We start from the raw sequence: 22893 nt of genomic DNA, 5'->3' as shown, positions 1-22893 counted from the left end.
TCTGCCTTTCAAGTGATGATTTAAGGCTCTCTCTCAAGTCCTACTTAGCAAATATCTACAAAAGGCATCAACTTCTGTGAATAGAGATGGGAGTTACTCAGGTTTCACAGCCTGTGATTTAGTTGTAGCAACTGTGGAACTTTTCACCCACCTTCAGTGGATTCATAACAAACAAATGACTGCATACAAAAGACTTGGAAAGTTCAGCCACCACATTGGATCTGAACAATGAAACCTCACTTGCCATACAGCCTTCTTATCTAATTATGTGTTCCTCTCTTTTTGCTCCTCATTATAACGGACACACTGGGAACATACCAGGGGCAGAAGAGGAGATAACTGGAGCACATTGTCCTCTGTAAATACCTGACATGCATAACAACTCATAGGGATTATTTCAAGATGGCAAAATTAAGAGCAACCAGTGGCCTATTCTGTTTTAAATTATGCCAGAAGCTGAGACCAGCCTTGGCCAAGCCCAGGCTCTGAGGGTATACAGGTATAGTCTGTCATGCTCTGATATTAGCTATCTCAGACCATTGTGGAACTAAAAGTGCTGATTGCCTGGTGAGGTGACTGGCAGCTGGTGGTCGAGTGACTAGTGAAGTAGTTCCACAAAGTTTTTCTCTCATCACTTGAAGACAACAAAAAATTGTTACATTATTACCATTACTGACTCTCAGGGTTTGGCTATATGAATTCTTAGTTAGCAGCAAGCTAGTGTAAATCTACCCCACACTAACCTTCTCACGCACTAAGGATCCATGTGAACCCTGCTGCTGTGCACTAGAAGTTCCTTTGTGTACTTTGATCTACCCCACACAGAACAAATTGTAGATTAAAGTGCACTCAGGAACATTTAGTGCATGACATCAAGGTCCTCACAGACACTTAGTGTACAGCTGGCTATTGTAGGGTAGATTTACACTTCAGGTTGCTGCAAACTATGTGTTCATACACACAAGCCCTAAGGTTACGAAATTTCATTTATTTTGAACTCTGTAGTTACTTGTTTCCTCTGTAAGACAACACACCTCTGATGTTGTCATAGGTTGTGAAGAAGGCATTGTTGGTAGATAGATTTCCATCACTTCCGTAATTTCCAATCTGTTTAGGGGACTTCCCATAGATAGCTATCATCACTGTAGTATCTTAGCTCTCACAAACATAACTGAATTTATCCTCACAACAGCATGTGTGATAAGTACTATCCCAGTGGGAAACTGAGACAGGGAGATTAGGTAATTTGCCACAGCCATAGGAATTGAACCATGATCTCCTTAGTTGCAGCTCATTGCCTTAACCAGAAGATTATCTTGTCTCATCTCTCTTCAAATGAGGAGTTTGTGTATTTAAAATACATTTACTTGTAATCCAGTTTGGCTGCCCTGGTTCTCTCCGGATTTTCTACAGCTTTACAAAATGTAAGAAGAGAATCATCTTGTTAGCTTTCTTTCTTTCCTCTCCTGTCTCAGCATCACACACCAACACCTGGGGAAATACCAAATCTGGCTGCTGCAGATGCTGCAGTAACTCCTCTATGTGCAATGAGGCTCTTCAAAAATAAGATTCAACTGGGCTTAATTTGATTGAAGTATCAGGATCCCTTCCACATGCCTCACTTCTGTAAAAATGCCAGAAAACACTATATCATATGTGGCCATGAGACCATGCAGAAAGTTGAGTCATTCAATATTTAAATTGTTCCTGCTCATAAAAGATGCCATAGCAGAGAATTGTTCACAGTCATCTGTCCCTCCTACCATCTTTGCTCTTCCAAGAAACACTTGAGTATTCAAGCTTTTCTCTCCAATAAGCACTAGTGGGAATGCCTCTTTTCGTTAGCTGCCTATCTATTTAAATCAAATTCTGCTTAAGGGAGACAAAGGCTGAAGCCTGAGAATCAAAGCTATTTTAAACACAGATAGGCCTCAACGTCAGCCCATATAAAAACAGGAGAGAGCACCTCAGCCATCCTCTCTACTCACTACTCACAGTGCCAACTGTTTCATCACACTCAATCAAGCACTGAGGGTGCACTGTATAGGAACTGGGTAATATCTTTTTAAACAGTTAATGAGCTCTCTAGTGGCCATCAGTGTCTTTTGTGTTTCAGAAGCCACCAGAACTCTGCAGAACAGCTGTGTATACATATAGCTAGGCCTTGTACGTTATATATGATTAGCAAACTTTTGGGTTGTTTCTTCATACTATGTATGTTGTGCAACATGTAAAAGGCACAACAGAGTGATGTGTGGCTTCTGTGGGATGCTCTTTGCTCTTGCCACTTAAAGTACCTTCCTACCAGTTGAAGAGAAGCAGTTCATTACAAGCTGCGCATGCATTGACACAAGCACAGTAACTGTTATCTGTACGACAGTGATGAGCACAGTAAATCAAAGGACAGGAAGGAGCTTTTAAAAACTGATGCTGCATATCTGTTTTGTCTTGTGATGATGACTTATCTATACCTTTTGCTTTCATAGGGCTTGAAGGGAGTTATATATCCCATCAATTTCTCTACAGGCAGAAGGAGCTTCTGAAAAGAGGTAAATACTTTGCCTGTTATTACACATTTAAGATGAGGTTGTGCCCAGTCAGCTCCAATTTGGATCAGGGACCGCTTGTACAAAGCACTGAACAAAACACGTAGTAAGAAAGTCCCTGCATCAAGGAGCTCATGTAAAACACTACCTTTATGAATTCGGACTGCAGGTTTGCCTACAAAGAAATAGTAACTTGCAGGGTCCCAGAGTTCAGCCTCCAACCTGAGCCCAAATGTCTAAAGACAATTTTTCAGCCCCAGAGCCTGGGTCCCATGAGCCAAAGTCAAATGACTCGGGCCTGCCATGGGATTTTTGTCCATATGTACACATACCCATAGAGTGAGGCAGCAGTGCACATGCTAAGTGCTTAGGGAGCTTTTACAGTAAAAATGCAGGCACAGAGTGAGTTTAGGTACTTACAGTATTAGGTGGCAACTAAATAGGGTTCTTGTGGTTAGCACTGATGCCTCAAACTGGGCTTGGTTGCAGTGGCAGCCAGTGACTTTTGTGGCAGGTGAAGTACATATACCACAAAATCTCACAAATACCAGTATTTGTCCTCCTCCTTGCAGTCCTGCCCAGGGGTCTCAGTTCTGCCCCACCAGGACCAAGTTGTGCCTGCAGGGATCCAGTGTCATGGCCCCACTCCCGCACTCATCAGCCAGTACGGTTGCCAGTTTTGATTGGATGTATTCCTGGAAGTTTCATCATGACATAATCTTTAATTAAAGATTAGTCTTTAATTCCTGGAGATCTGGCAACCCTACCAGCCAGGAGTGTGGGAACCATCCCCAGAAACGAATCGTTCAGTAGCATGGTGGCCTTCCCCATAGCCAGGTACTCATTCTCCTCTTTGCAGTCCAGGATGGGGTCTCTGCTCTGCCAGGCCAGGACAACTCCAGCATCCCCCACGGTGTCTTGGGCCCTTGGGCCATGCAGGGAGTTCCCTCCTGCCGTACTGGTGTCAATGCAGGGAGGGAGACTCCCTGCAGCCCTGCTGTCAGAACCAGCCTTAACTGCTGCAGTCCTGCTGTTGCTTCACTACACCATGGTTACCATAGCAACACACTCCTAAAGTGACTGTTGAGCTTGGTAAATTGCCATGGCCATAAGGCAGCTTCCTGAGGCGTTATTAGGGATACCACAGTTTGGGTGTCACCCATAATACTACATTTTCTGGCATTGTGTTTTACTACAGAGTGGGAAAGGGTGAATAATGTGATGGATTTAAATCAAATCACAAGCACTTCTTGTGGACTTATGGTTCTTATTTAATATGTAACTGTTTAACTTGCCTTAAAACTCAGTATATATATAAAAAATGTCAATTTTCTGAATTCTTTGGTTTGGCTGTTCCTCACTTGATTAGGCTGATAAGTTGCCTAAATCCCTTTGGGATCTAGGCCTTAGCACTTTATATGTTCTAAGTGCTTTACTAATATTAGCTAATTAATACATTTGTAGTAATATTAATACAGTGGATATCATTAAAAATTCAGCATTTGCTCCCAGGCAGTGATTGTGGTACCCTCTAGTCCAAGTGAAGATACCACATTTCTGAAGGTATCTGGGACAGTGAATATTTAATTTTTAATGGCCTTCCCTGACCACTTTGATTTTATACATCAAAATCGCTCTATACATTGAAGCAATGACAACATTGGAGGCACTATACTGCTGGAAGTGCTGTCAGTCTCCTGAGACAGAATATAGAAGGGTCCAGGCTCCTGCGCAGAGCAGCACAAATAATGGATTTTTCAGTTTGCTGACAATTAAAAAAAATGTTTCAGGTCAAACTAAACATGAAATTTTAAAAAATACGTGGTGAATCAAAATGTTTTAAAAAGTAATTTTGGGTTGAAATGTTTTGTTTTGATTTCAAGCATTTTTAAATGTTTTGACTTTTTTTAAATAAAATTATAGGAAATTTTGTACAAAGTCATTTTGAACTGAAAGATCAAAAAGTTTTTTTCAAAAATGTCAAAATAAAATGTTTAGACTTTTTTGAAACTTTCTTAGAATTTTTTGACTGAAATAATTAACTAAAACTGACATGAATTCACAAAACATTTTGATGCTGCTGACTATATTTTTCTGAAAAAAGTTGTGTGTGAAAATTTCATCCATCCGTACTCCTAAGCACTTACAGTTAAAAAAAACCACAACCTTTGATACCTTTACAAAAAATTAAATAAATATGGCTTAGCATGTCAGTTCTAGTATTCTGAATAAATTATGTCACATATTCTGCCTATTTAACCAATTCCTATTTTCCAGATGACGAGAGTGAAGAGTCCAGAAGCGCAGAAGATGATGCTATTCTGCGTTCAGGTAACAGTTTCTTTTACACTTGCTGGATAAAAGTGGTGAAATATTTTGTAAGGACCTTCCTTGAGAAGCATTTAGGGTGACCATTGTATCCTTTAGAGCAGATTGAAAAATAAAGTGAAAAATGTCATGGAAAATGCTGATGTTTTGAAGTTGTTTCCATTTTGCACATTTGAATTGGGTGGGTGATTTAAATAATAATATTTTCAAAAATAATGAATTTAAATGAGGTTTAGGCTTTGTAAAACTACTTTAAAAATTTGTGTTATTGCAACTTTAGGTTAAAATGTATAATAAATGCTTTTTTAAAAAAATACCATTAATGATAAGGTCTCTTACTTGAATTTTACAAAACAGCTACAAGCAAAAAAAACCCAAACTACTGAAAATTAAGGTCCTGAGCCTGTTAAGACTTTAGCAGGTTAACTCACATTAATCATTGACTTCAGTGGGACTACTCATGTATTTAAGTATGTACCTCTAAATGTTAGTAGCATCAGGAGCTAAAAGTATATTTTTTATTTAAAATTCTCTTAGTGGCATAAAATCTTTGCCACTTCAAAATGAAATTTTATCACAGTAACCATGAAAAATTATTTAGACTTTCAATACTTTGTTACTGTAAACTTTTTTATTCACACAAGCCAACATTTTAAAAATACAGAACTCAAGTTAGACTCATAAACCTGTATTTAGGCAACTAAGTGTGGGAAGTAGGAAGGCATCTAAGTGATTTAGGAGCACAAGTCCCATTTACTTCAAACCACAAACCCTGATAGCCTGCTCTCAATGTCTGGATATTTATGAGGCCCTAATATTGTCTTTACATCATACATGAAGATTTAAAATGTGAACATTCTTGGTAAAATACGAAATTTTAACAATTAGCAAACAAAAGAACTAAGTACTAAACATCCTCTTTAGCAATTGAAAACACTAAAATGAGACAAAAGTAAAACAGTAGAAACATGTTAATCCTTTAAAAACCAATTTAAATAGAACTTTTCTGTATATTTTTTAAATCATAATTTTTATACACCCTGTTTCAAAATGAACCCATTATTCTGTGCAATTTTTCTCCATTTTTTTAACTGAAATGGTTACTCAAAAGTTTATCAAGACCATTATCAAAATGGTTATTGGAATATTGAATTTAATGAATCAATAACTATTTTGATTAAAACATCGGGGTTTCAAGAAAACCACGGCACAGTTCAGTTGAATATATTATTTACCCACGTACCCCCCATGGCTGAAGGCTAACCATGTCTCTGCCAGCTCATTATTATTATGTGAGTTGCCAATTGCATGTACACCTCCAATTTTTACCCAAAAAGATCTCATGCCTTTAAGATTCGGGCTGGTTCTATCAAGCACAAGTGATCACATTACACACAACTAAAGCTGTGCAAACAACAGATTTTTCAGTTCACTGGCAATTCCAAAAATATCAGAAAAAGTTTTGTTTCAGGTCAAACCAAAAATAATTTTTTTAAAAATTTTCAGCAAATCAAAAAGTTCAGAAAACAGTCCTTTGATACCAAACAAGATCTTAATGTTTCATTTAATATGTTTCATTAAATATTTAGAGTTTGATCATTTTTCAATGTTCAATTTTTAAAATAAAACCAAAGGAACTTTTGAAACAAAAATCAATTTAAAAGATTTAAATGTTTTGTTTTGAAAATGTAATGAAATGGTTTGATGTTTTTTTCTAGCCAAAACAATTTTTCCAAAACAATATGAATTTGTGAAATGGTTCTGTGTTGCCAAATCTGCATTTTTCACTCCCAAAAAAATTTGTACCAAAAAATGTCACCTAGCTCTATACCTCACTGTCACTAATCGGGTCCCCAATCGCCATCTCAGCAAATTCCAGAGACTGAATGGGCATATGGACATGAACCCTGAGCTACCCTCTCAAGTACTTAGATATAGTCCCTCAAAATTATAGTTAAGCAGTAACTAAAGTAGGAGATGCCAGCCAAGGAAGAGAGAGGGCTGTGGGGAAGCAATGCTTTCCTAAGCTATGGAGAAATGGAAAGCTCCCCTCTACTTATAGCAAAGGAAAGAGAAACAGAACTGCATCCGCCCCCCGCCCCCAACTTTCCTTCCTTTAACCTCTGGGATTAAGACACATTTTCTGGGGCAGTGAGAAGGAGGATTGCGGTGGTGTTGTCCATGCTGTATTTGCCCTGTGTATAAATAGACAGCTCAAATGTTTTTCAGAGCATCTTTCACCAGCACTATATTGACTTAAAATTTAAGGAGAAAAAAAAAATCAGATGCTGTAATGCAAATGTCATTCATGGACAAAAAATAAAGGAGAAGAATTAAAGGCATGTAGATACTCTGGAAAAAGAATCCTAAACTGAATATGAATATGAATTCAGTTTCTCTGAGAGTTTATTTAAATTCTAAGCTCATCAGCTTTTCCTGCTGTTAGAACACAACTGGTCATGTTTGGAATGTATGTCAGTCTCATCAAACATGGCACAAGATAACCTAAATATATTTTCTCTTTCATTTCTTAGACAAGGGCTCATGTTCTACCTGGGGTGCAGGGCATTTCTCCACCTTTGATAATTATTTGTATGACTTCTCTGGGTCCTGCAACTACATCTTCACCACCGTGTGCAATGATGTTAGCCCAGACTTCAACATCCAGTTCCGCCGCGGGGTGAACAAAAAAATTACAAGAATCATCATAGAGTTGGGACCTGTCGTCATCACAGTTGAAAAGAACATCATTGTGCTCAAGGATGTTGGGTAAGCTTCAGGGATATATTGAATAGCAGTGGGTAAAGAAAAGCAAAGAGTTATGAGATACACTAGATAAGTCTGATTGTACTGCAGGGAAAGCTCAGTATGTCCATTTCTCTTATCCATTTCGTGCCCAAAATGGATTGATAAATTAGAAATTAGATACAAATGACCTAGCTAGAGAATCTAGCTAGAGACTGACTTTATCTCCTCCTACCAAAACAGACTGTAACTGCCAAATAAATGTAAATCAAGCATAGACTACATCCGTACAGCATGAAGCCAAAAAGCAGGTGAAATTTCTCATCTTGCAATAATTTCCAAATTAAAACTACATTGACTTAAAGCTTAGCAATCCTCCTAAGTGAGCCTAGTTCTAGTTTCAAATTCACCTGGGCCAGCTCATGAAACTAGGTGAAATTTAGAGGTTTAAGTGTGTTTTGCTTTCAGGTCATTTGAATTTGAATTTCAATGACTGTGAATCTAAACTTATGAGTTTTGCACTTTGATAGGGGAACAGAAAATAGAGGAACATCTGGAGACTTGCTGGGAATTCCCTAACTTGTTGTGGTTGCTTTTTGGTCTCATTATTGCTGGAACTACAATGTCCAGAAGGCAGCAAATTCATGGGAAACAGTTTGCAGGGGAGATTTGGGAAATGTGTTCATTGCCTTCCAGAAGCTGAAATTCCCAAAATGAAATTTCAGCAATGGTCATGAGTTGGGCAACTCTTGAGTTTTTGCCTATTGGATGAATGCAGAGGAAGGATACGGATGGCTGTAAAAAGTTTGTATATTATATTCACCTGTGTATTTACAACTATCATCAGCAGAAAAACAAGACTTGTACCTACAGCTGGACACATTTTTTTCAACAAAGAGTAAATTCACTTTGTATAAATAAATAGCCATTGATTCAGGGACTTGAGTCTCCCACCTCTCAGGCAGGCATCCTAACCACCTCACTATCGAGTCTCTCTCTGTCTCTCTGGCCCAATAATAAATTATTTATCGACAATGGATCAGCTTCAACGAGAGAGACCCGCATGAGAATATCCCACAGCCCAATGGCTAGAACACTCTTATGCAACAGGGGAGACCAAAGCTCAGATCCCTTCTCACCACCAGATAAAGGAGAGAATTCAACCTTTACCTCCCACATGAGTGCCTCTAACCACAGGGCTAAAGCTTATAAGAGAAGTGGTACCAGTATCATCATACCCCTTTAAAAACACCCAGGAACAAAACGTTTCAGGTCACACAAAATGTTGCATAAGACCCGAAGTGGACTTCTTTGCTTTGCCAAATTCTTTTTGAAATTTTCAAATTCAGTTATACTCAACCCAATTTCTTTTCCAATTCTTTGGAACTGCCAGTGAACCAAAAAAATTAATTCACCCAGCTGCTCTTGTAACTGTAGCTCAATTTGGCAAACTGCACTGAAAAATACTTGGCTTACCGATTGATTTGCAAGGACAACTGTGTAAATGAATGAAACTAGCCCCAGAGCCTGCATTTTAAACATGGTGTCCCCAGACTAGCAATGATGAAATATATTCAATACATATTTATGTTGGTTCTTTTTTCCCACTGGTCTCTAGCATTAGAATTCAGCCACTACTCCCAAATCTCATTCCTGGTACACAGCTCCCATTATGCGACGATTTCTCACAGTGCCAAGCCTCAGCACTGGCAGAATTCCTATATTAACATAGACTGTGAGTCTCATGACCTCTTGAGGGTAATGATTGACAGCTACTAGTACTCAGACAATGTGTGTCTGGAGGTACCTATGAAGAGATTAGCAGTTGCCTTATAAAAAACAAACCAAGCTGAGCTCTACTGTTAATAGATAGCATTATTCCCCCCATCCCAATGTTCATATCCCATACTGATTTTTAATATTATAATCTGGTTTTAGCTGTCTATCGTTGGTCCTTTCTTTAAGCAGCTGATTGTCTTGCATTCAGTAGCAGTTTTCAAATATCCTGAAATGTCCCAGCTATGAGGGAATAAATTTCTTTCTTAATTTGCCACCAAATACCATGTGGTACACAGATAGCTATGCAGTATGTCCATTACAAACAATGATTGCCCAGTTGTAGGTGATACCGGCGCACACTCTGTTACATAATAGAATCAATTTTTTTTCTCTTCCTCGTAACAGTGTCATCAAGTTGCCATATACCAGCAATGGAATCCAAATTGCTCCTTTTGGACGCACTGTCCGCCTGGTGACCAAGCTGATGGAGATGGAGCTGGAAGTCATCTGGAACAATGACGACTATCTCATGGTGAGTAAAATCTTGTCACAAAGCAAAGGAGAAACTTTTGCTGGAATACTAAAAACTCGCTATCCCTAAGTGGATGTCTTGACATGCATTCATTTTTTTTATTTGTACTAAGATTGTGAATGTGCCCTTAAATATATGGCATAATGGCTCAGCCCTCCAAGGTGAGGGCAGTATAGGCATTTACTCACCTTATTAATGGATGTATAAATAGGGGGACAGTTAAAAATACATAAAACCCATTTTTCTTCTCTCTGGCTATAATTCATGTTAGTAACAGATATTGTCATTACTTTTATATGCATCACTGATATTCCAGAGAGGTAGTGGGAGTCACGTTGGGTATCTAGATATAGAAATAAATTACTTAGGACTAGGTTAAAGACCACATAACTTCTGAGAGTATGATCCAGATACTTATCTTTAAAGAAATGTAGTACAGTACTTGATGAGCATGGGTCTAACCTAGAGCACCATCTCATACACTTCTTTGCAGGAAATTCAGGCCCAATTCTCTTCTCATGTACACTGATGTAAATCATTGAAGTCAGGGGAGTAAACAGAGTGACACAGGAGTAAAACTGAAATAAATAAAAGAAGAATTAAATGGTCCATTTTTAAGAACAACTCCTGTTTCTCCAGTGTCTAAGGCTGTGAATATCGTGGAGGTGGAGTTTAGAGAAAGCAGGGAGAAATGTAAAACAAATGTAATGGACAAGGACAAAAACTTACAAAGACCCCTGTCTGAGCAGATCTGTTGAGCTGATGCCCATTTCTTCTTACTATCTCTACACCGGCTATGGAAGAAAGAAGAGCAATTAATGCTCTGAAGCGCTAAGGCATTGTTGCAGCAGAAATATAATCCACCTAACCCACGTTCACCTCCACACAATTTGCAATGCTTGTTCAGGAGAAATTCAACAGTGGAACAGCAATCAGTGCTTGCAGGTCAGGATTGAGATGTATTGATAGTGCTGTATGGTGGAAACTAGCACATGGCTTTCATACATCTTGCCTTCTTACAGCTACCATAGTAGGCCCTCACTTTAAAGAGTACCAAATCTACCACCTCATTGAAAGATACCAAAGAGATATATAAAATATATTGATAAACCCAAGAAATCTGGTCAACGTGTTCTTTTAAAAAAATATTCAATACCTGGGTTTGCTCTGGCATAGATGTGAATGCCAGATCCACATTTCTTATCACCCCTTACTGAGTAGAGGAAAAGAATACCTGACTGGGAAAAGGAGCATATCACTTTCTATTCTCTTCCCTCAAATTGCAGAAATTAACTGAAAGGGGTGACTTTACCTGGGTATCCCAACAAAGGTTAGTTGAGAAGATATCTTGGCCCACAGACATTTCTTAATTATATTTCCTTTTTTTTTTTTTTTTTTAATTTTAGGTTATGGTTGAGAGAAAATATATGAGGAAAACTTGTGGAATGTGTGGGAATTTTGATGGACAGGAACTAAATGAGTTTCTGAGTGAAGGTAAGAGCCAAGGCCAAACCAAACACAAGGGGCTAACCACACCAGATCAATGAGCAAATTTAACAGCTAGAAGATTCCTGTGCTCAGATTATCCATACTGTTTCTGAAGTCAACAAGACCCCCACATAATTCACCCACAGGCCTCTCAGCCATCACACCCTGGTTCTCCAGAACAGGGCCAATTTCTATTTGTATTGCAGTAACCTCTAAGGGCCCTCAAATCAGTTATCAAACCACATTGTGCTAGGCACTGTACAAATGTGGTAAAGAGCAATCAACCTGCCTCAGGGAATTTACACAATCTAGGTTTCTGACAAGACATGACATGTGGATGAAACAGCCAAAGTGGGGAGAATGAGGTAACAGTAAAACAAACAAGCTTTTTGCACAACATTCTGTAGTCTTAGCTCAATACTTGGCTAGCCTTTGTCAAATGCAGTTTACTGTACACATCACAGAGGTGAGTTTTAAGGAGGGAACAGAAGGGCAATACGATAGCTTTAAAGAGTTTAATTAATTTTACCCCACTTGTAGAGGCCTTCACAGGAGAAAGTTTATTTTTCCCACAAACACCTTCACCCTAACAGGCAGTAAAAAGAGGTATTGTTGGCAGAGCAAAAGCAGCAGTATGCATTTAGTAAGATAACAGAGCTGATAGGTAAGATAGGGCTAACATGTGAAGGGCCTTAAAAAGTTTTTAAAAAATCTTGTGTTTAATGTGGTGGAAAAAATGGAGCCCGGGGAGGGAGTCAAAAAGAGGGATGGCATTCTCAGAATAATGAGCCACATAGAGGATTCTAGCAGCAGCCTTTTGAATGGACTTCCAGCGGGGCAGAGAGGCATAATTGTAGTCATCAATGCCGGGGAAAAAGTAGGTTGCAAGTAGTCAAGATGAGAGTTTTGGTGATGTGGAGAAAGAGAGGAAAGGCCAGATCTTAAATATATAAGGTAGGAAGAATCTTCAAGATTTAGGCACATATTGGGTCTAGAGAGTGGCCTGAGTCAAAGATAATACCCGGATTTCAGACAGGAGTGATGGGAGAATGGTGTTATTATCCAGGTTGACAGAGAAAGGGAGGAGAGAGGAGCACTTAGAGGGACATTGAGTGTTCAGTTTGGGGTTGAATTTAAACTTGATAGCTGGACATCCATAGGGAGTCATCCAAAAGATACACTGAGATTTGGATTTGAACAGAGGAAGACAGAGAAGTAGATTTGTGAGTCATATAGCTACTTATTAGCAGGTAACATAGGAACTTTACTAAAGCCATTTGATAAGTAAGAGTTTATATCATCCAATGCCTTTCAGGCAGCATAAGTGTAGGAGCTGGTACATACATTGCTATTCTCATCTGGATGTTCCAGGCTGATGTCTGCTTTTAGGGAGTGCAAGCAACAGCCTCAAACACAACTAATCGTGGAAATCGAATTTTTCCCCAAACCCAGTACATACCAGCAATCATGTCTTCCATTAAGTGCCCACACACTTCCTTTCAATGTAGATACGCTGGTATGGTCTTATTATAGATTATGTTCCATTATTTTTAGCAACATATTTAACTACACAGCTGCTCACTAACACATTGTAGGGTGAGAGAATCGAATGTGATTTTTTCTGCATGGCAGTGCAGGACACTACCATCAGCTCAAACTAGTCTAGATAGACCTTTTTCTGATCTACTCTGTACCTCAACTTGCAGGTAAATTGCTGGATGCATACCAATTTGCCACTTTACAAAAAATGGATGATCCGTCAGAGATCTGCCCATCTGAGGAGATGGCAATTCCCAGTATTCCTCGCAAAAAATATGTAAGTATCACATTTCTGGCCTCGCCTATAACATAAACTTGAACAGAGAAGTAGATGAATTGGGAATCATTAACTCAGAGATGGTAGTTGATAGGATAGTGGTTAACATCACCAACAGATTTAGTGTATGGAGATGAAGAAAAGAGGCTCTTTGCACCAGAATGCATGTGTGACCCCACCCACCTCATGGGTGTGGTGTTCTGTCCCATTTAGTGGAACTGAGACTACTTAGAGAGAGATTAATGGAGTTTGCTGTACAGCCTTAACTAATGGCCAGTTGGCTTTTAACTCATGCTGTAGAGGCTCATGCACTAAGCTCCAAAAGTCCCAGGTTTGATCCTGCTCGTCGATGACCGGGGTCTATTAGTGTTACAAGTAGGGGTTCATCCAGGATTTCAACTGAGAAGTCTCTGAAGCGCAGGATGTGCTTCCTCAGCGAGGGGAAGTATGTAACCCACACACTTCCTGGGTGTGGTGTGCTGTCCTCTGTAGTGGCACTGAGACCACTTAGAGAGATTAATGAGTTTGCTCTACTGCCTTAGCTAATGGACATATGGCTTGAGGCTCATGCATTTAGCTCCAGAGGTCCCGGGTTCAATCCTGCCCACTGTAAAACTGGGGTCTGTCAGTGTTACACATATTTTAAACAGTCCAGAAATACTACCAGGTGTGGATTTATACAGCTCACAGATGGAAACAGAAAAGCTTAGCACCCAGCTTTCTCAGCCTACAGGTCCTTATACAAATCCCACTGAGGTCAGTGTGGTTTCACTGATCTTTTTATTAGGCCAATATGACTCCCCACTAAGTACTGTGTAAACTCAAAGACATTCAGTGTGCAATGCTCATTTTACCAGGCAGCAGCATCTCACATGGTGTCTGTCACCATCAAGTGAAATTATATCAGAGGTGTGAAGGATGAGCACCTGCAAGCATGGAAGCACAGAATCCATTGTACTGAGGATGTTGGGGCAGAGGTGGGGGAGGCAGGAAACAGTTGAGAGGTATAAGACCAGCTGGATGTCAAGAGATCTGCAGAACCTCTAGCAGTTTCATGTGGAATAAACCCATTCTTCTCACTAATGGAGTTTCTACTATCTCATTGCATCACAGATTTTCCTATCTAGAAGATTTTCTGGAGTCTGGTTAATACCACATACCTAAAAAGCAAATACTTATTTCTATCTTTGAAATGGCAGTACAGAGTACAGATATGCTTGTTCATTTTGGGCTAATTGTAACTGTGGGTCAGAATATGCACTTATATTGCAGCTGTTACAAAGTGGTTATTTTTTTGCTGTATGTAGGCTCTATATAAAGAGAGTGTGCTGAAAGGACAGTGATTTTTCTCTTGAAATGGGCAGCATTACACTTTCCCCCACATCCCTCCTATTTTAAGGATATTTTTCTACCATTCATTTGACAATCTAAGAATTCCATTAGATTTGCCTGTAAAAAACAGCCCCTCTCCTGGAACAGCTAGCTCTAGTGCTCCATAGAACAAGCAGGCAATTAGAATACCATTCTAGGGGGAGGCAACAAATGACAGGATATAAGGAAGGGAACCGACTATTCATTTGAACAAGAGCCACTGTATATCACTGAGTGGAAAATAATCATCTGGATGTGAGGAGCTACAGTGGTGCAGGGTTCTAGCCCAGCTTGTTACAATAATCTTGCTTTGAACTGGTTGGAGTATTTCTTTTGGCTCAATCAGTCACGGATCTGCTACGTTAACATTGTTTTCCTTTGAGATGTTGTACTTCAGCAGATAACGTGCAATACCAGCAAAATAAAAATAACATTTTTTAAAAAATTCAACATTGACTACATTCCTAAAAGGATCATTGTCTGTACAATAAGGAGTAATGTCACCCAGACATACTACAGAAAACATTGTGTTACCTCTTGTAATCAGACATAGGTTCACTAAATGTCCAACGTGCTCTTGGGCTGCCAGGCACATCTGCACTTTGAGGGGTTTTTAGAAGGTGTCCATAGCATTGCTGTTCCAAAATAAATTCTTCCTTCTGCTAATTCTTCATAAGAGAACATAATCCCTGCATGTAACACTGTAATCCACTGTCATGGAAGTGTGATGGCAGTAAAAGAATGATTAGCTTTTAATATGATGAGAGGGAAAATTGATTAAATATTTACAGAGCCTTTCCCCTTTAAAATGTATCATTTGTATTCTCTTCCATTTCCGAATTACCTATGCACTTTGATCCAAATCAGTATAATAGTATAATTGAGAGCTGCAAACAATTCCTCTAGTAATTAAAAGCTCAAGATCTGCTTGTTTCATTGACATTTCAACATAGCAAGGACATGCCTAGCATCCACTTTCCAATTATTTTTTATTATTTATTTAGGCCAGGATCTGCTCCCAGTTGCTCAACCTTGTGTCTCCGGCTTGCAACGTGTCCAAGAAAGCATTTGTCATCCGTTGTCAGCTTGATATGCAGGACTGTAGTGATCCAGGGCAAAGAAACTGTACTTGTGCTACACTGTCAGAGTACTCTAGGCAATGTGCCATGTCCAATCAAGCAGTGTCTGATTGGAGGAGTGCAGACTTCTGCTGTAAGTTATCATGTTTTACGCCACAACTTTATGTATATGTCATATAGAGAAAGAATAATTAATGATATTTTAAAAAGCCACTAGGAAAGCTTCCACCCGTATAAATCAAGGAAGGGTTGGGTTGCGTTGTAGACACTGGGATGATCTTTGAGCAAATGGTAACCTGCAAGAGTCAGAGTTTGGTATCCCGCAAAAAAAATAAAGATGAATTTATAACTCAAATTGTGTCCCCGTAGCACAACAGCTAAGTCAGCTGACCAGGTCACACATTCCTGAAGCTGTTTCTTTATCAAACACCTTAAAATTATATTTTTTTAAAGAAACAAACCATATTCTGAAATGCTTGCTTTTGATTCTTCTGTCAGCTAAACTGCAGTGTTGACAAGCCATTACAGGCAAAATAATATTTCATCTATTAAGAAATATGCATGGACTAACCGTTCAAATTAATTTCAGTGATTGTCCTATTGTTTGTAAATTACTGGTCATCTTAGCAAAGGTGCTGTGCTACTTTCAGCTACACCTGTGCTAATTGTTTGCAATTAAACTCAAAACTATTCAATTCTCCAGGTTAGAGGTTTCATTACAAATACTAATCAGATCAGGCTCAGCAAAAGTCACAAATGGCTAGTTTATGTTTGCATTATATTTTAGTTTGCATTGAAATCATATGAAATTACTAGTAATGAAGTGAAATCAGGTGAAGCTAGGCAGCATCAAGTGAATTTTGTTTTGATATGTATATTTCATTGTAACTTTAAGTGGAGCTCAAGAGACTGAAAGTACAACCCTTTATGGATCAAAATTGTTTGATTTCATCATGCCTGTTTTGAAGTTTAACAAAGCAGGAGGCGTGATGTGGCAACCCTTTGGCAAAAGACTCTTAAAAACCATATTCATTAATTTTAATTACAACACAATGCAGCCCAGTTGAAAGCTTTACGGATAAGACAGAAGACAGAATTCTAGGCAGAATTTTGGGAAGAGATCAAGATGCCAAATGACACTCACTGACATTCAGAGTCTAAGGCAGTGAAGCATATCCCTCTGAAACTCCAAGCACCTAGTTAATGGGAATGTTGAGCTGCCTCACACTCTATAACTGATGTTCAGTACCCAAACACAACTTATTTTTTTAAATAAATTGCTTTAACAGGAACATCTTTCTCCTTCCTCCTTATTCTGTTACATGTGACTTCAACATCTGCTACTATTTATTTGGAGTTTAGCATGAGAAGGGAGATGAATATAATCCAGATAGGATTATATTCCTGAATCCAATAATTGACTTCTGATGTTTTATCACATGTTCCTTATCCTCATCTTCTAGGCCTTGTATCCTCTTGTCCTGCCTACATCTCTGATCTCATATCCGTCTCTTCGCTTAATCCCTGTACTCCTCCCAGTCTTCATGTATGACTGCTTTCCAGCTCTTTGTACACTTTTGGCTTTCTGCCTTCTGTCATGCTTCTCTCTGTGCTAAGGGAAATCTCCCGCTTCCTGCATACCAAGTGCCCTCTCCCCCTCCTCCAAATCCCACTTCTTCCTGGAATTGTTCTTTTCTTCATCCCTCCAGTATTCTCCCCCAAATCTCCTTTCCCTAAATGGGTGTCCCAGTTTTGTTTAGCATTCAATTTGTCTTGCCTCTCTTAGATTGTAAAGTCCTCGGGGCAGCAAGCCTGTCCCAATCAATATTGTAAGGCACTGTACATGTTTACAATGCTATATAATAATGCTCATTAATCATACTAAAAATAATATCCCCAGCCTAGCCTTTGTTATGACAATGTTAATGTTGCAAGCAGGCCATTCACTTAAAAAGAAACATTACTAGAACTTGTAGTTATAAAAAAATCGAAAGTGAGGCTATTCAGAGTGAAGGTTAAAAAACAAATATTTGCAAGTTAGGAAATAAAAATATTATACTCCAAAAAACATGTGTCCAAAACTCTGAAAACATCAAGGGTCTGATTATCCCCTGCTCTGCACCATTCATAGTCATTGATACTTCTGCAAAATGGGTGCCAAATATTACTTAATGAGCCTGGCAAAGATTTTGGCAGTAAAAGTCACTACAGAAGGTGCAAGACAGTGGAGGATCTGGTGCTTGAAATTCCAGTGCTAATTTTAACTCTCCCTTCTCCCACTTATATTTCCCTTCCTAATAGGAGAATCCTACTAGTTGTCACATGAAAAACTTATGTGTCCCTTGTTCTGTATATTAATAATGCTATCGGGTGGGATTTACAAAAGCACCTAAGTGACTTAGGAGCACAAATCCCACTGAAAGGACAATAAGATTGTGCCTGAAGTCACATAGACACTTTTAAAAAACACACCTATGGCTTTTATTGTAACTGATATAATCTGCTGTCACTGTCCCAGCCTGTCACAGATACAGCGGGACCTCAGGCTCATATTTCAGAAGTGTGCATGGTTTCAGGGGTCTGATGCCTATAAGTGTAGGGTGCGTGTAGAAAAGGTGATCTGATCTCTAGCCTTTGTCTGGAATATGTGGTCTCCAGTACGTCTGGGATAAAGAATGAAAAATGAATAGAGTGGGTGTCTGGGCTATGCTGAGGTGATAGACTGGGAATGGTGAGTGAAGGTTCTTGTGCTACAGGAAGTGCCAGATACCAAGAGGGTGGGGAGAGCCTCATCTCCAGTCTCTAGAGTAGGTGAGACGTTTTCCTTTGTTCATATTTAGAAAGATGCCTTAATACTTTTCTTTGTTGTTGTATTGCAGCTGTAGGAAAATGTTCAGCTGACCAAATCTACAAGGAGTGTGGTTCTCCATGTGTTAAAACCTGTTCCAACCCAGAGTACAGCTGTTCCAGTTACTGTACATATGGTTGCTTCTGCCCAGAAGGTAAAGTATTACCATAAAACTAGTATTGATTTCATCATAAATCATCCATGCAAATAGTTTTGGCACATATCCAGCAGACAAAAATTGTCCACTTAATTAATACACCACATTGTGGTATTGGGCACTGTACTGCTGGAAGTGCCATCTCTCAGATGAGATGTAAAACTGAGGTCCTGACCCCTTGGGGTCATTAAAGATCCCTTGACACTTTTTGCAAGAATAGAGAAGTAATACCGCCATTCTGGCCAACATGGGATAATTATACCCTGACTACTTAAAGTTCCCCCCTATAATTTAAATTGGATTGGATATAATTAACTTGTTGTGCTAATCTCTTATGTGGTGTTGCCATGTGCTGTTAGACAGTTGCCATCCAGAAGTGGCTGCATTTTATTGGAGAATAGAGAGATTGTGCTTTGTTATGCAGAGTTTGTAAAAGCCCGAAGCATACTTCAGGTTGAACTGTTCTACAAAAATTCAGTTTATTCCCATTATTCTTGGGCACTTCCTGACATTTCAGTAGTAAAAAGTAAAGCTAATTCATTCCCATTACCTGGCCAAAATCTGTTATTCTTTATAGAGACTTAATCTTATTCTAAACAAGGGAGCTAATATTTAGCAGATATGGAAAAACACACTATACACAACACCTCTGAGTCTGCACAAAAGGCTGTGCTGAAATGCCACTCTCTGAAATGTTGCCTCTGCAAGACACAGGGTACATAATATAACAGTTCTGAGTGCTGAGGAGCTAAGCGGTAGCTAAGCATCTGAAAATGACGATCTACCTAATGTATTTGCTTCTCTTGATAGGCACTGTTCTTGATGACATCTCAAAAAATCGAACATGTGTTCCCATTGACCAGTGCCCATGTACACTGAATGGGGAGAGATATGATCCTGGCGTGACCATGAAAGCAACATGCAGGACCTGGTGAGCGGTGGCAGATTTCTTTGAAAAGTATGGAAAGCATCCTGGCCAAGTGGCTGGAAAATTTGACATAACTCTGTCCTAGACTTTCAGAAGACAGGCACACTCAGTGGTTTGAGCATTGGCCTGCTAAATCCAGGGTTGTGAGTTCAATCCTTGAGGGTGCCATTTGGGGATTGGTCCTGCTTTGAGCAGGGGGTTGGACTAGATGATCTCCTGAGGTCCCTTCCAACTCTAATAATCTATGATTCTATGAAATGTGTTTACATCATCTAGACACAAATCTGTTTTGAACGCTCAGGACCCTACATCTGCAATTACTGATAGAGTAATGTATGCTGTGGCAAAGTACCTGCTTCTCTTCAGCTGGCTCAGTCACTTTTTGCCTTGGAGACACAGGCTTGGGCAAAGCAAAGTCTTTCCAGGTCGTGCAAGGTCTGGCTGATCCTTCCCTCAGTCAGTCCTTTGTGCTGGTTTTCTCCCTTCTGAGGACAGAGTTCAGAGTCCTGCTGCACCTACTTGCTGGCAGCTTCTCTGCTGCTCTCCCTCTCCCCCCCTGCTTTCTATGTCAGGGAGGGTTTAAAAAGGTCTCCAGCAATTGGGGCCAGCTGAACCTAATTATTTCCCTGGTAACCCCTGTTCCAGCTGAACCTTATTTCAACATGGCTATCTCTCTTCAATGGATAGGGAGAGGCCTTTTAACCCCTCTGGGACTAATTACTACCCCTCCCTTTGTAGCCATTTGTCCTGGGTTTGCCAGAATGCCTAATTTCCTGATCTATGTGTACAAAAACAAATGTAGCGTTTTTCTGTGCAAATATATAATAACTATCACCAAAGTTATTACTAACAGTCAACTTTGCTGGCAATCTGAGCAGGAGGTTTTAAAGCATTGAATGGGCCATGGAGACTAAACTTCCCTTTTACCACTAGAAATGGTTCCCCTGGGTTAGTGTTTTAATAATTTGGTGTTGCAATGTGGAGAATATTGCTCTACTGTTTTCCATCTGTATCTATTCTGCGGATGAAGAAAGGATTTTGATTTCCAATGCAACATTGTTCATCATTGATTTATTTATGATTTACATGGCTGATGGAGACCCAAGCCATACAAGGTGTCAGAAGGTTCACTGATCACAGTGGTGCCTCCTGCCGGCTGTAATGGAGAGTAGCTCTGCCAGCTCAGGCTTTCCCTCTGGTAGTGTCTTCTCCCATTGTCTCACTCTGCAGCCCCACTCTCAGCTGCAGCTTCCTCTTTGTGGCTTGGCACTCCAGCTAGGTTACTAAAGTCCTCCCCTTTGGGGAACAGTACATCAGCAGTCCTAAGCAGTCATCCCCTATGGCTGCCCAGTTCTATGCCACACCCTTGATGGCTGGTAGCAGAACCCAGGCCCACCCTCTTCTCCAGGTTCGAGTGCAGGGACCCTCAGCTCAGTAGTTCTCAGCTTCCTCTCTCTGCTCTCACTGCATCTTCCTTGGCTGCCTTCTTATACTCTGGCTCCCACTGTCCCTGGGTATACCAGCTCCACCAACCCTCCTCCCTCTTCCCAGGGAGTGACTGCTGACTGCTTTTCCCAACAGCCCTATCTGTAGCCCATTACCTGACTTTATAGGCCCCGCCTGTTCCTTTCACTCAACTACCTGCTCCCTGGCTCCTCTTCTAGGTGCAACCTGTGGAGCTAATTGGCCTACTCAGCCAGCTTAACCCCTTCCAGTCTTGTGTGAGGTGGACACCCCATCACACAAGGGTCTCATCAGCTACAGATTGAGATAAATAGTGTCTACTAATATATTTAGCAAATGATAATGCAAAACACAAAAAATTCACAGAGGAAAATAAATATATACATATTAATATATACATTTCCTTACTAAGAAGTTATTGAACATTTAGTGCCAGAAAAAAAAAAGAATTCAGGAAATAATGGAAATGAAAGTTTAAAACATGTAAGATACTATATCATGTTGGCTACTCGTTGTGGCATATATCTACCACTATCCAAGATGATCAGTTCAGTCATTTTCAGATTTCCACAATGGAAGTGCCTGAGGCTGTCAACTTCAAAATATCGCTACACAGAGATATGACCATAGACATGCTGTTGTAAGGCAATCAAAAAACAACAAAACCCCCAGACAGTGGGACCAAATCCCGCTAGACTGGTAATAGTCATTTAACGCATGTTCTTGTTTTCCCCAGTAAATGTACAATGGGCCAGTGGAATTGCAATGAATTACCCTGCCCAGGAAGATGTTCCCTGGAGGGAGGTTCCTTTGTCACCACGTTTGATTCTAGGTCATACAGGTTTCATGGAGTCTGCACATACGTCCTCATGAAGGTAAGCTGCAGAGATCGTGAACTATACAAGATCAACAGAAGGGAAGTGTCATCCTTACAATCTACCTTTATTCCCGCTCTCCCCTAGCCCCCATATAAACTAAAATCTTCCAATAACCTCCATTTATCCCACATATCATATGTGATGCCAAGTAGCAACTTGCTGTTGAAAAAGCTAGCAAGTGTTTTGCATTGTTGCATAATGTAATGTCAGGAAACCCCCAAACTCCAAGCATTAGGAAATGATACTATGCACAATCGGCTGTGGGATAATTAGTTAACTTTATAACACACTATAATCATTATAAGGATGGTTGAAGCTGTCAGGAATAGTTGTCCCAGATAGATCACACAGAAGTTCTTTGTTAAATTTATTTCCAACGTCACTTCCAGGTCCAAAGGGTAAGATTATGTAGATATAAAATGAAATCTTTATTGTAGTTATTTGATAACATCTCAACAGTTTATACTCAATGGCTCCAACTTGCAAGTAAACATAATTACAAAATGGAAACTCTGTAATTCAGAATCCATCATAAGATTAACCAGCAATTGCCACATGTAAAAAATATTTACTTACAGGGCTGCCCTAGCTTCAGACAGGAAGAAGATACCATCAGCTTATTCATCACCTTGGAACAAATAGAAACCTGAAATGAAATTTCCCCTGGAACAGACATTGAGTATCTGCCCTAGAAAGGGCTGCCACTTGTTAAGAGGAAAAAGTACTATTCATAGTTTGGTTGAGGTCTGCTGAGAAAGCGAGATTGGTTGGTCCGCACTGTTTTTGTTAAAGAAGCAGAGATAAGCAGCAATTGGCCACCAGGGATTCGAACAGCTTAAGGTGTCTCTGACATTTGTATCACCAGTAAAGTCTCTTAGTAACTAATAAAGGGCACAAACTGCAAAATTAAAAAACCCCAAATCCAAGGATCGCC

General features: G+C 39.7%; 1 protein-coding gene across 1 annotated transcript in view; it reads left to right on the top strand.

Annotated features, from left to right (window-relative positions):
* MUC6 (mucin 6, oligomeric mucus/gel-forming) overlaps window positions 1-22893 on the top strand; it is a 58531-nt gene that overhangs the window by 12529 nt on the left and 23109 nt on the right. The window contains exons 2-10 of the mRNA XM_075065833.1: window positions 4824-4877; window positions 7409-7643; window positions 9804-9930; window positions 11337-11424; window positions 13125-13234; window positions 15610-15817; window positions 18564-18686; window positions 19500-19620; window positions 21818-21956. Coding sequence (XP_074921934.1) covers window positions 4824-4877; window positions 7409-7643; window positions 9804-9930; window positions 11337-11424; window positions 13125-13234; window positions 15610-15817; window positions 18564-18686; window positions 19500-19620; window positions 21818-21956 — 1205 coding nt within the window. The remainder of the gene's footprint in view (window positions 1-4823; window positions 4878-7408; window positions 7644-9803; window positions 9931-11336; window positions 11425-13124; window positions 13235-15609; window positions 15818-18563; window positions 18687-19499; window positions 19621-21817; window positions 21957-22893) is intronic.

This window comes from Chelonoidis abingdonii, chromosome 4 (assembly GCF_003597395.2).
Source record: "Chelonoidis abingdonii isolate Lonesome George chromosome 4, CheloAbing_2.0, whole genome shotgun sequence".
Lineage (NCBI taxonomy): Eukaryota > Metazoa > Chordata > Testudines > Testudinidae > Chelonoidis > Chelonoidis abingdonii.
The sequence above is the reverse complement of the archived record's forward strand: the minus strand, read 5'-3'. Positions and strand labels throughout refer to the sequence as shown.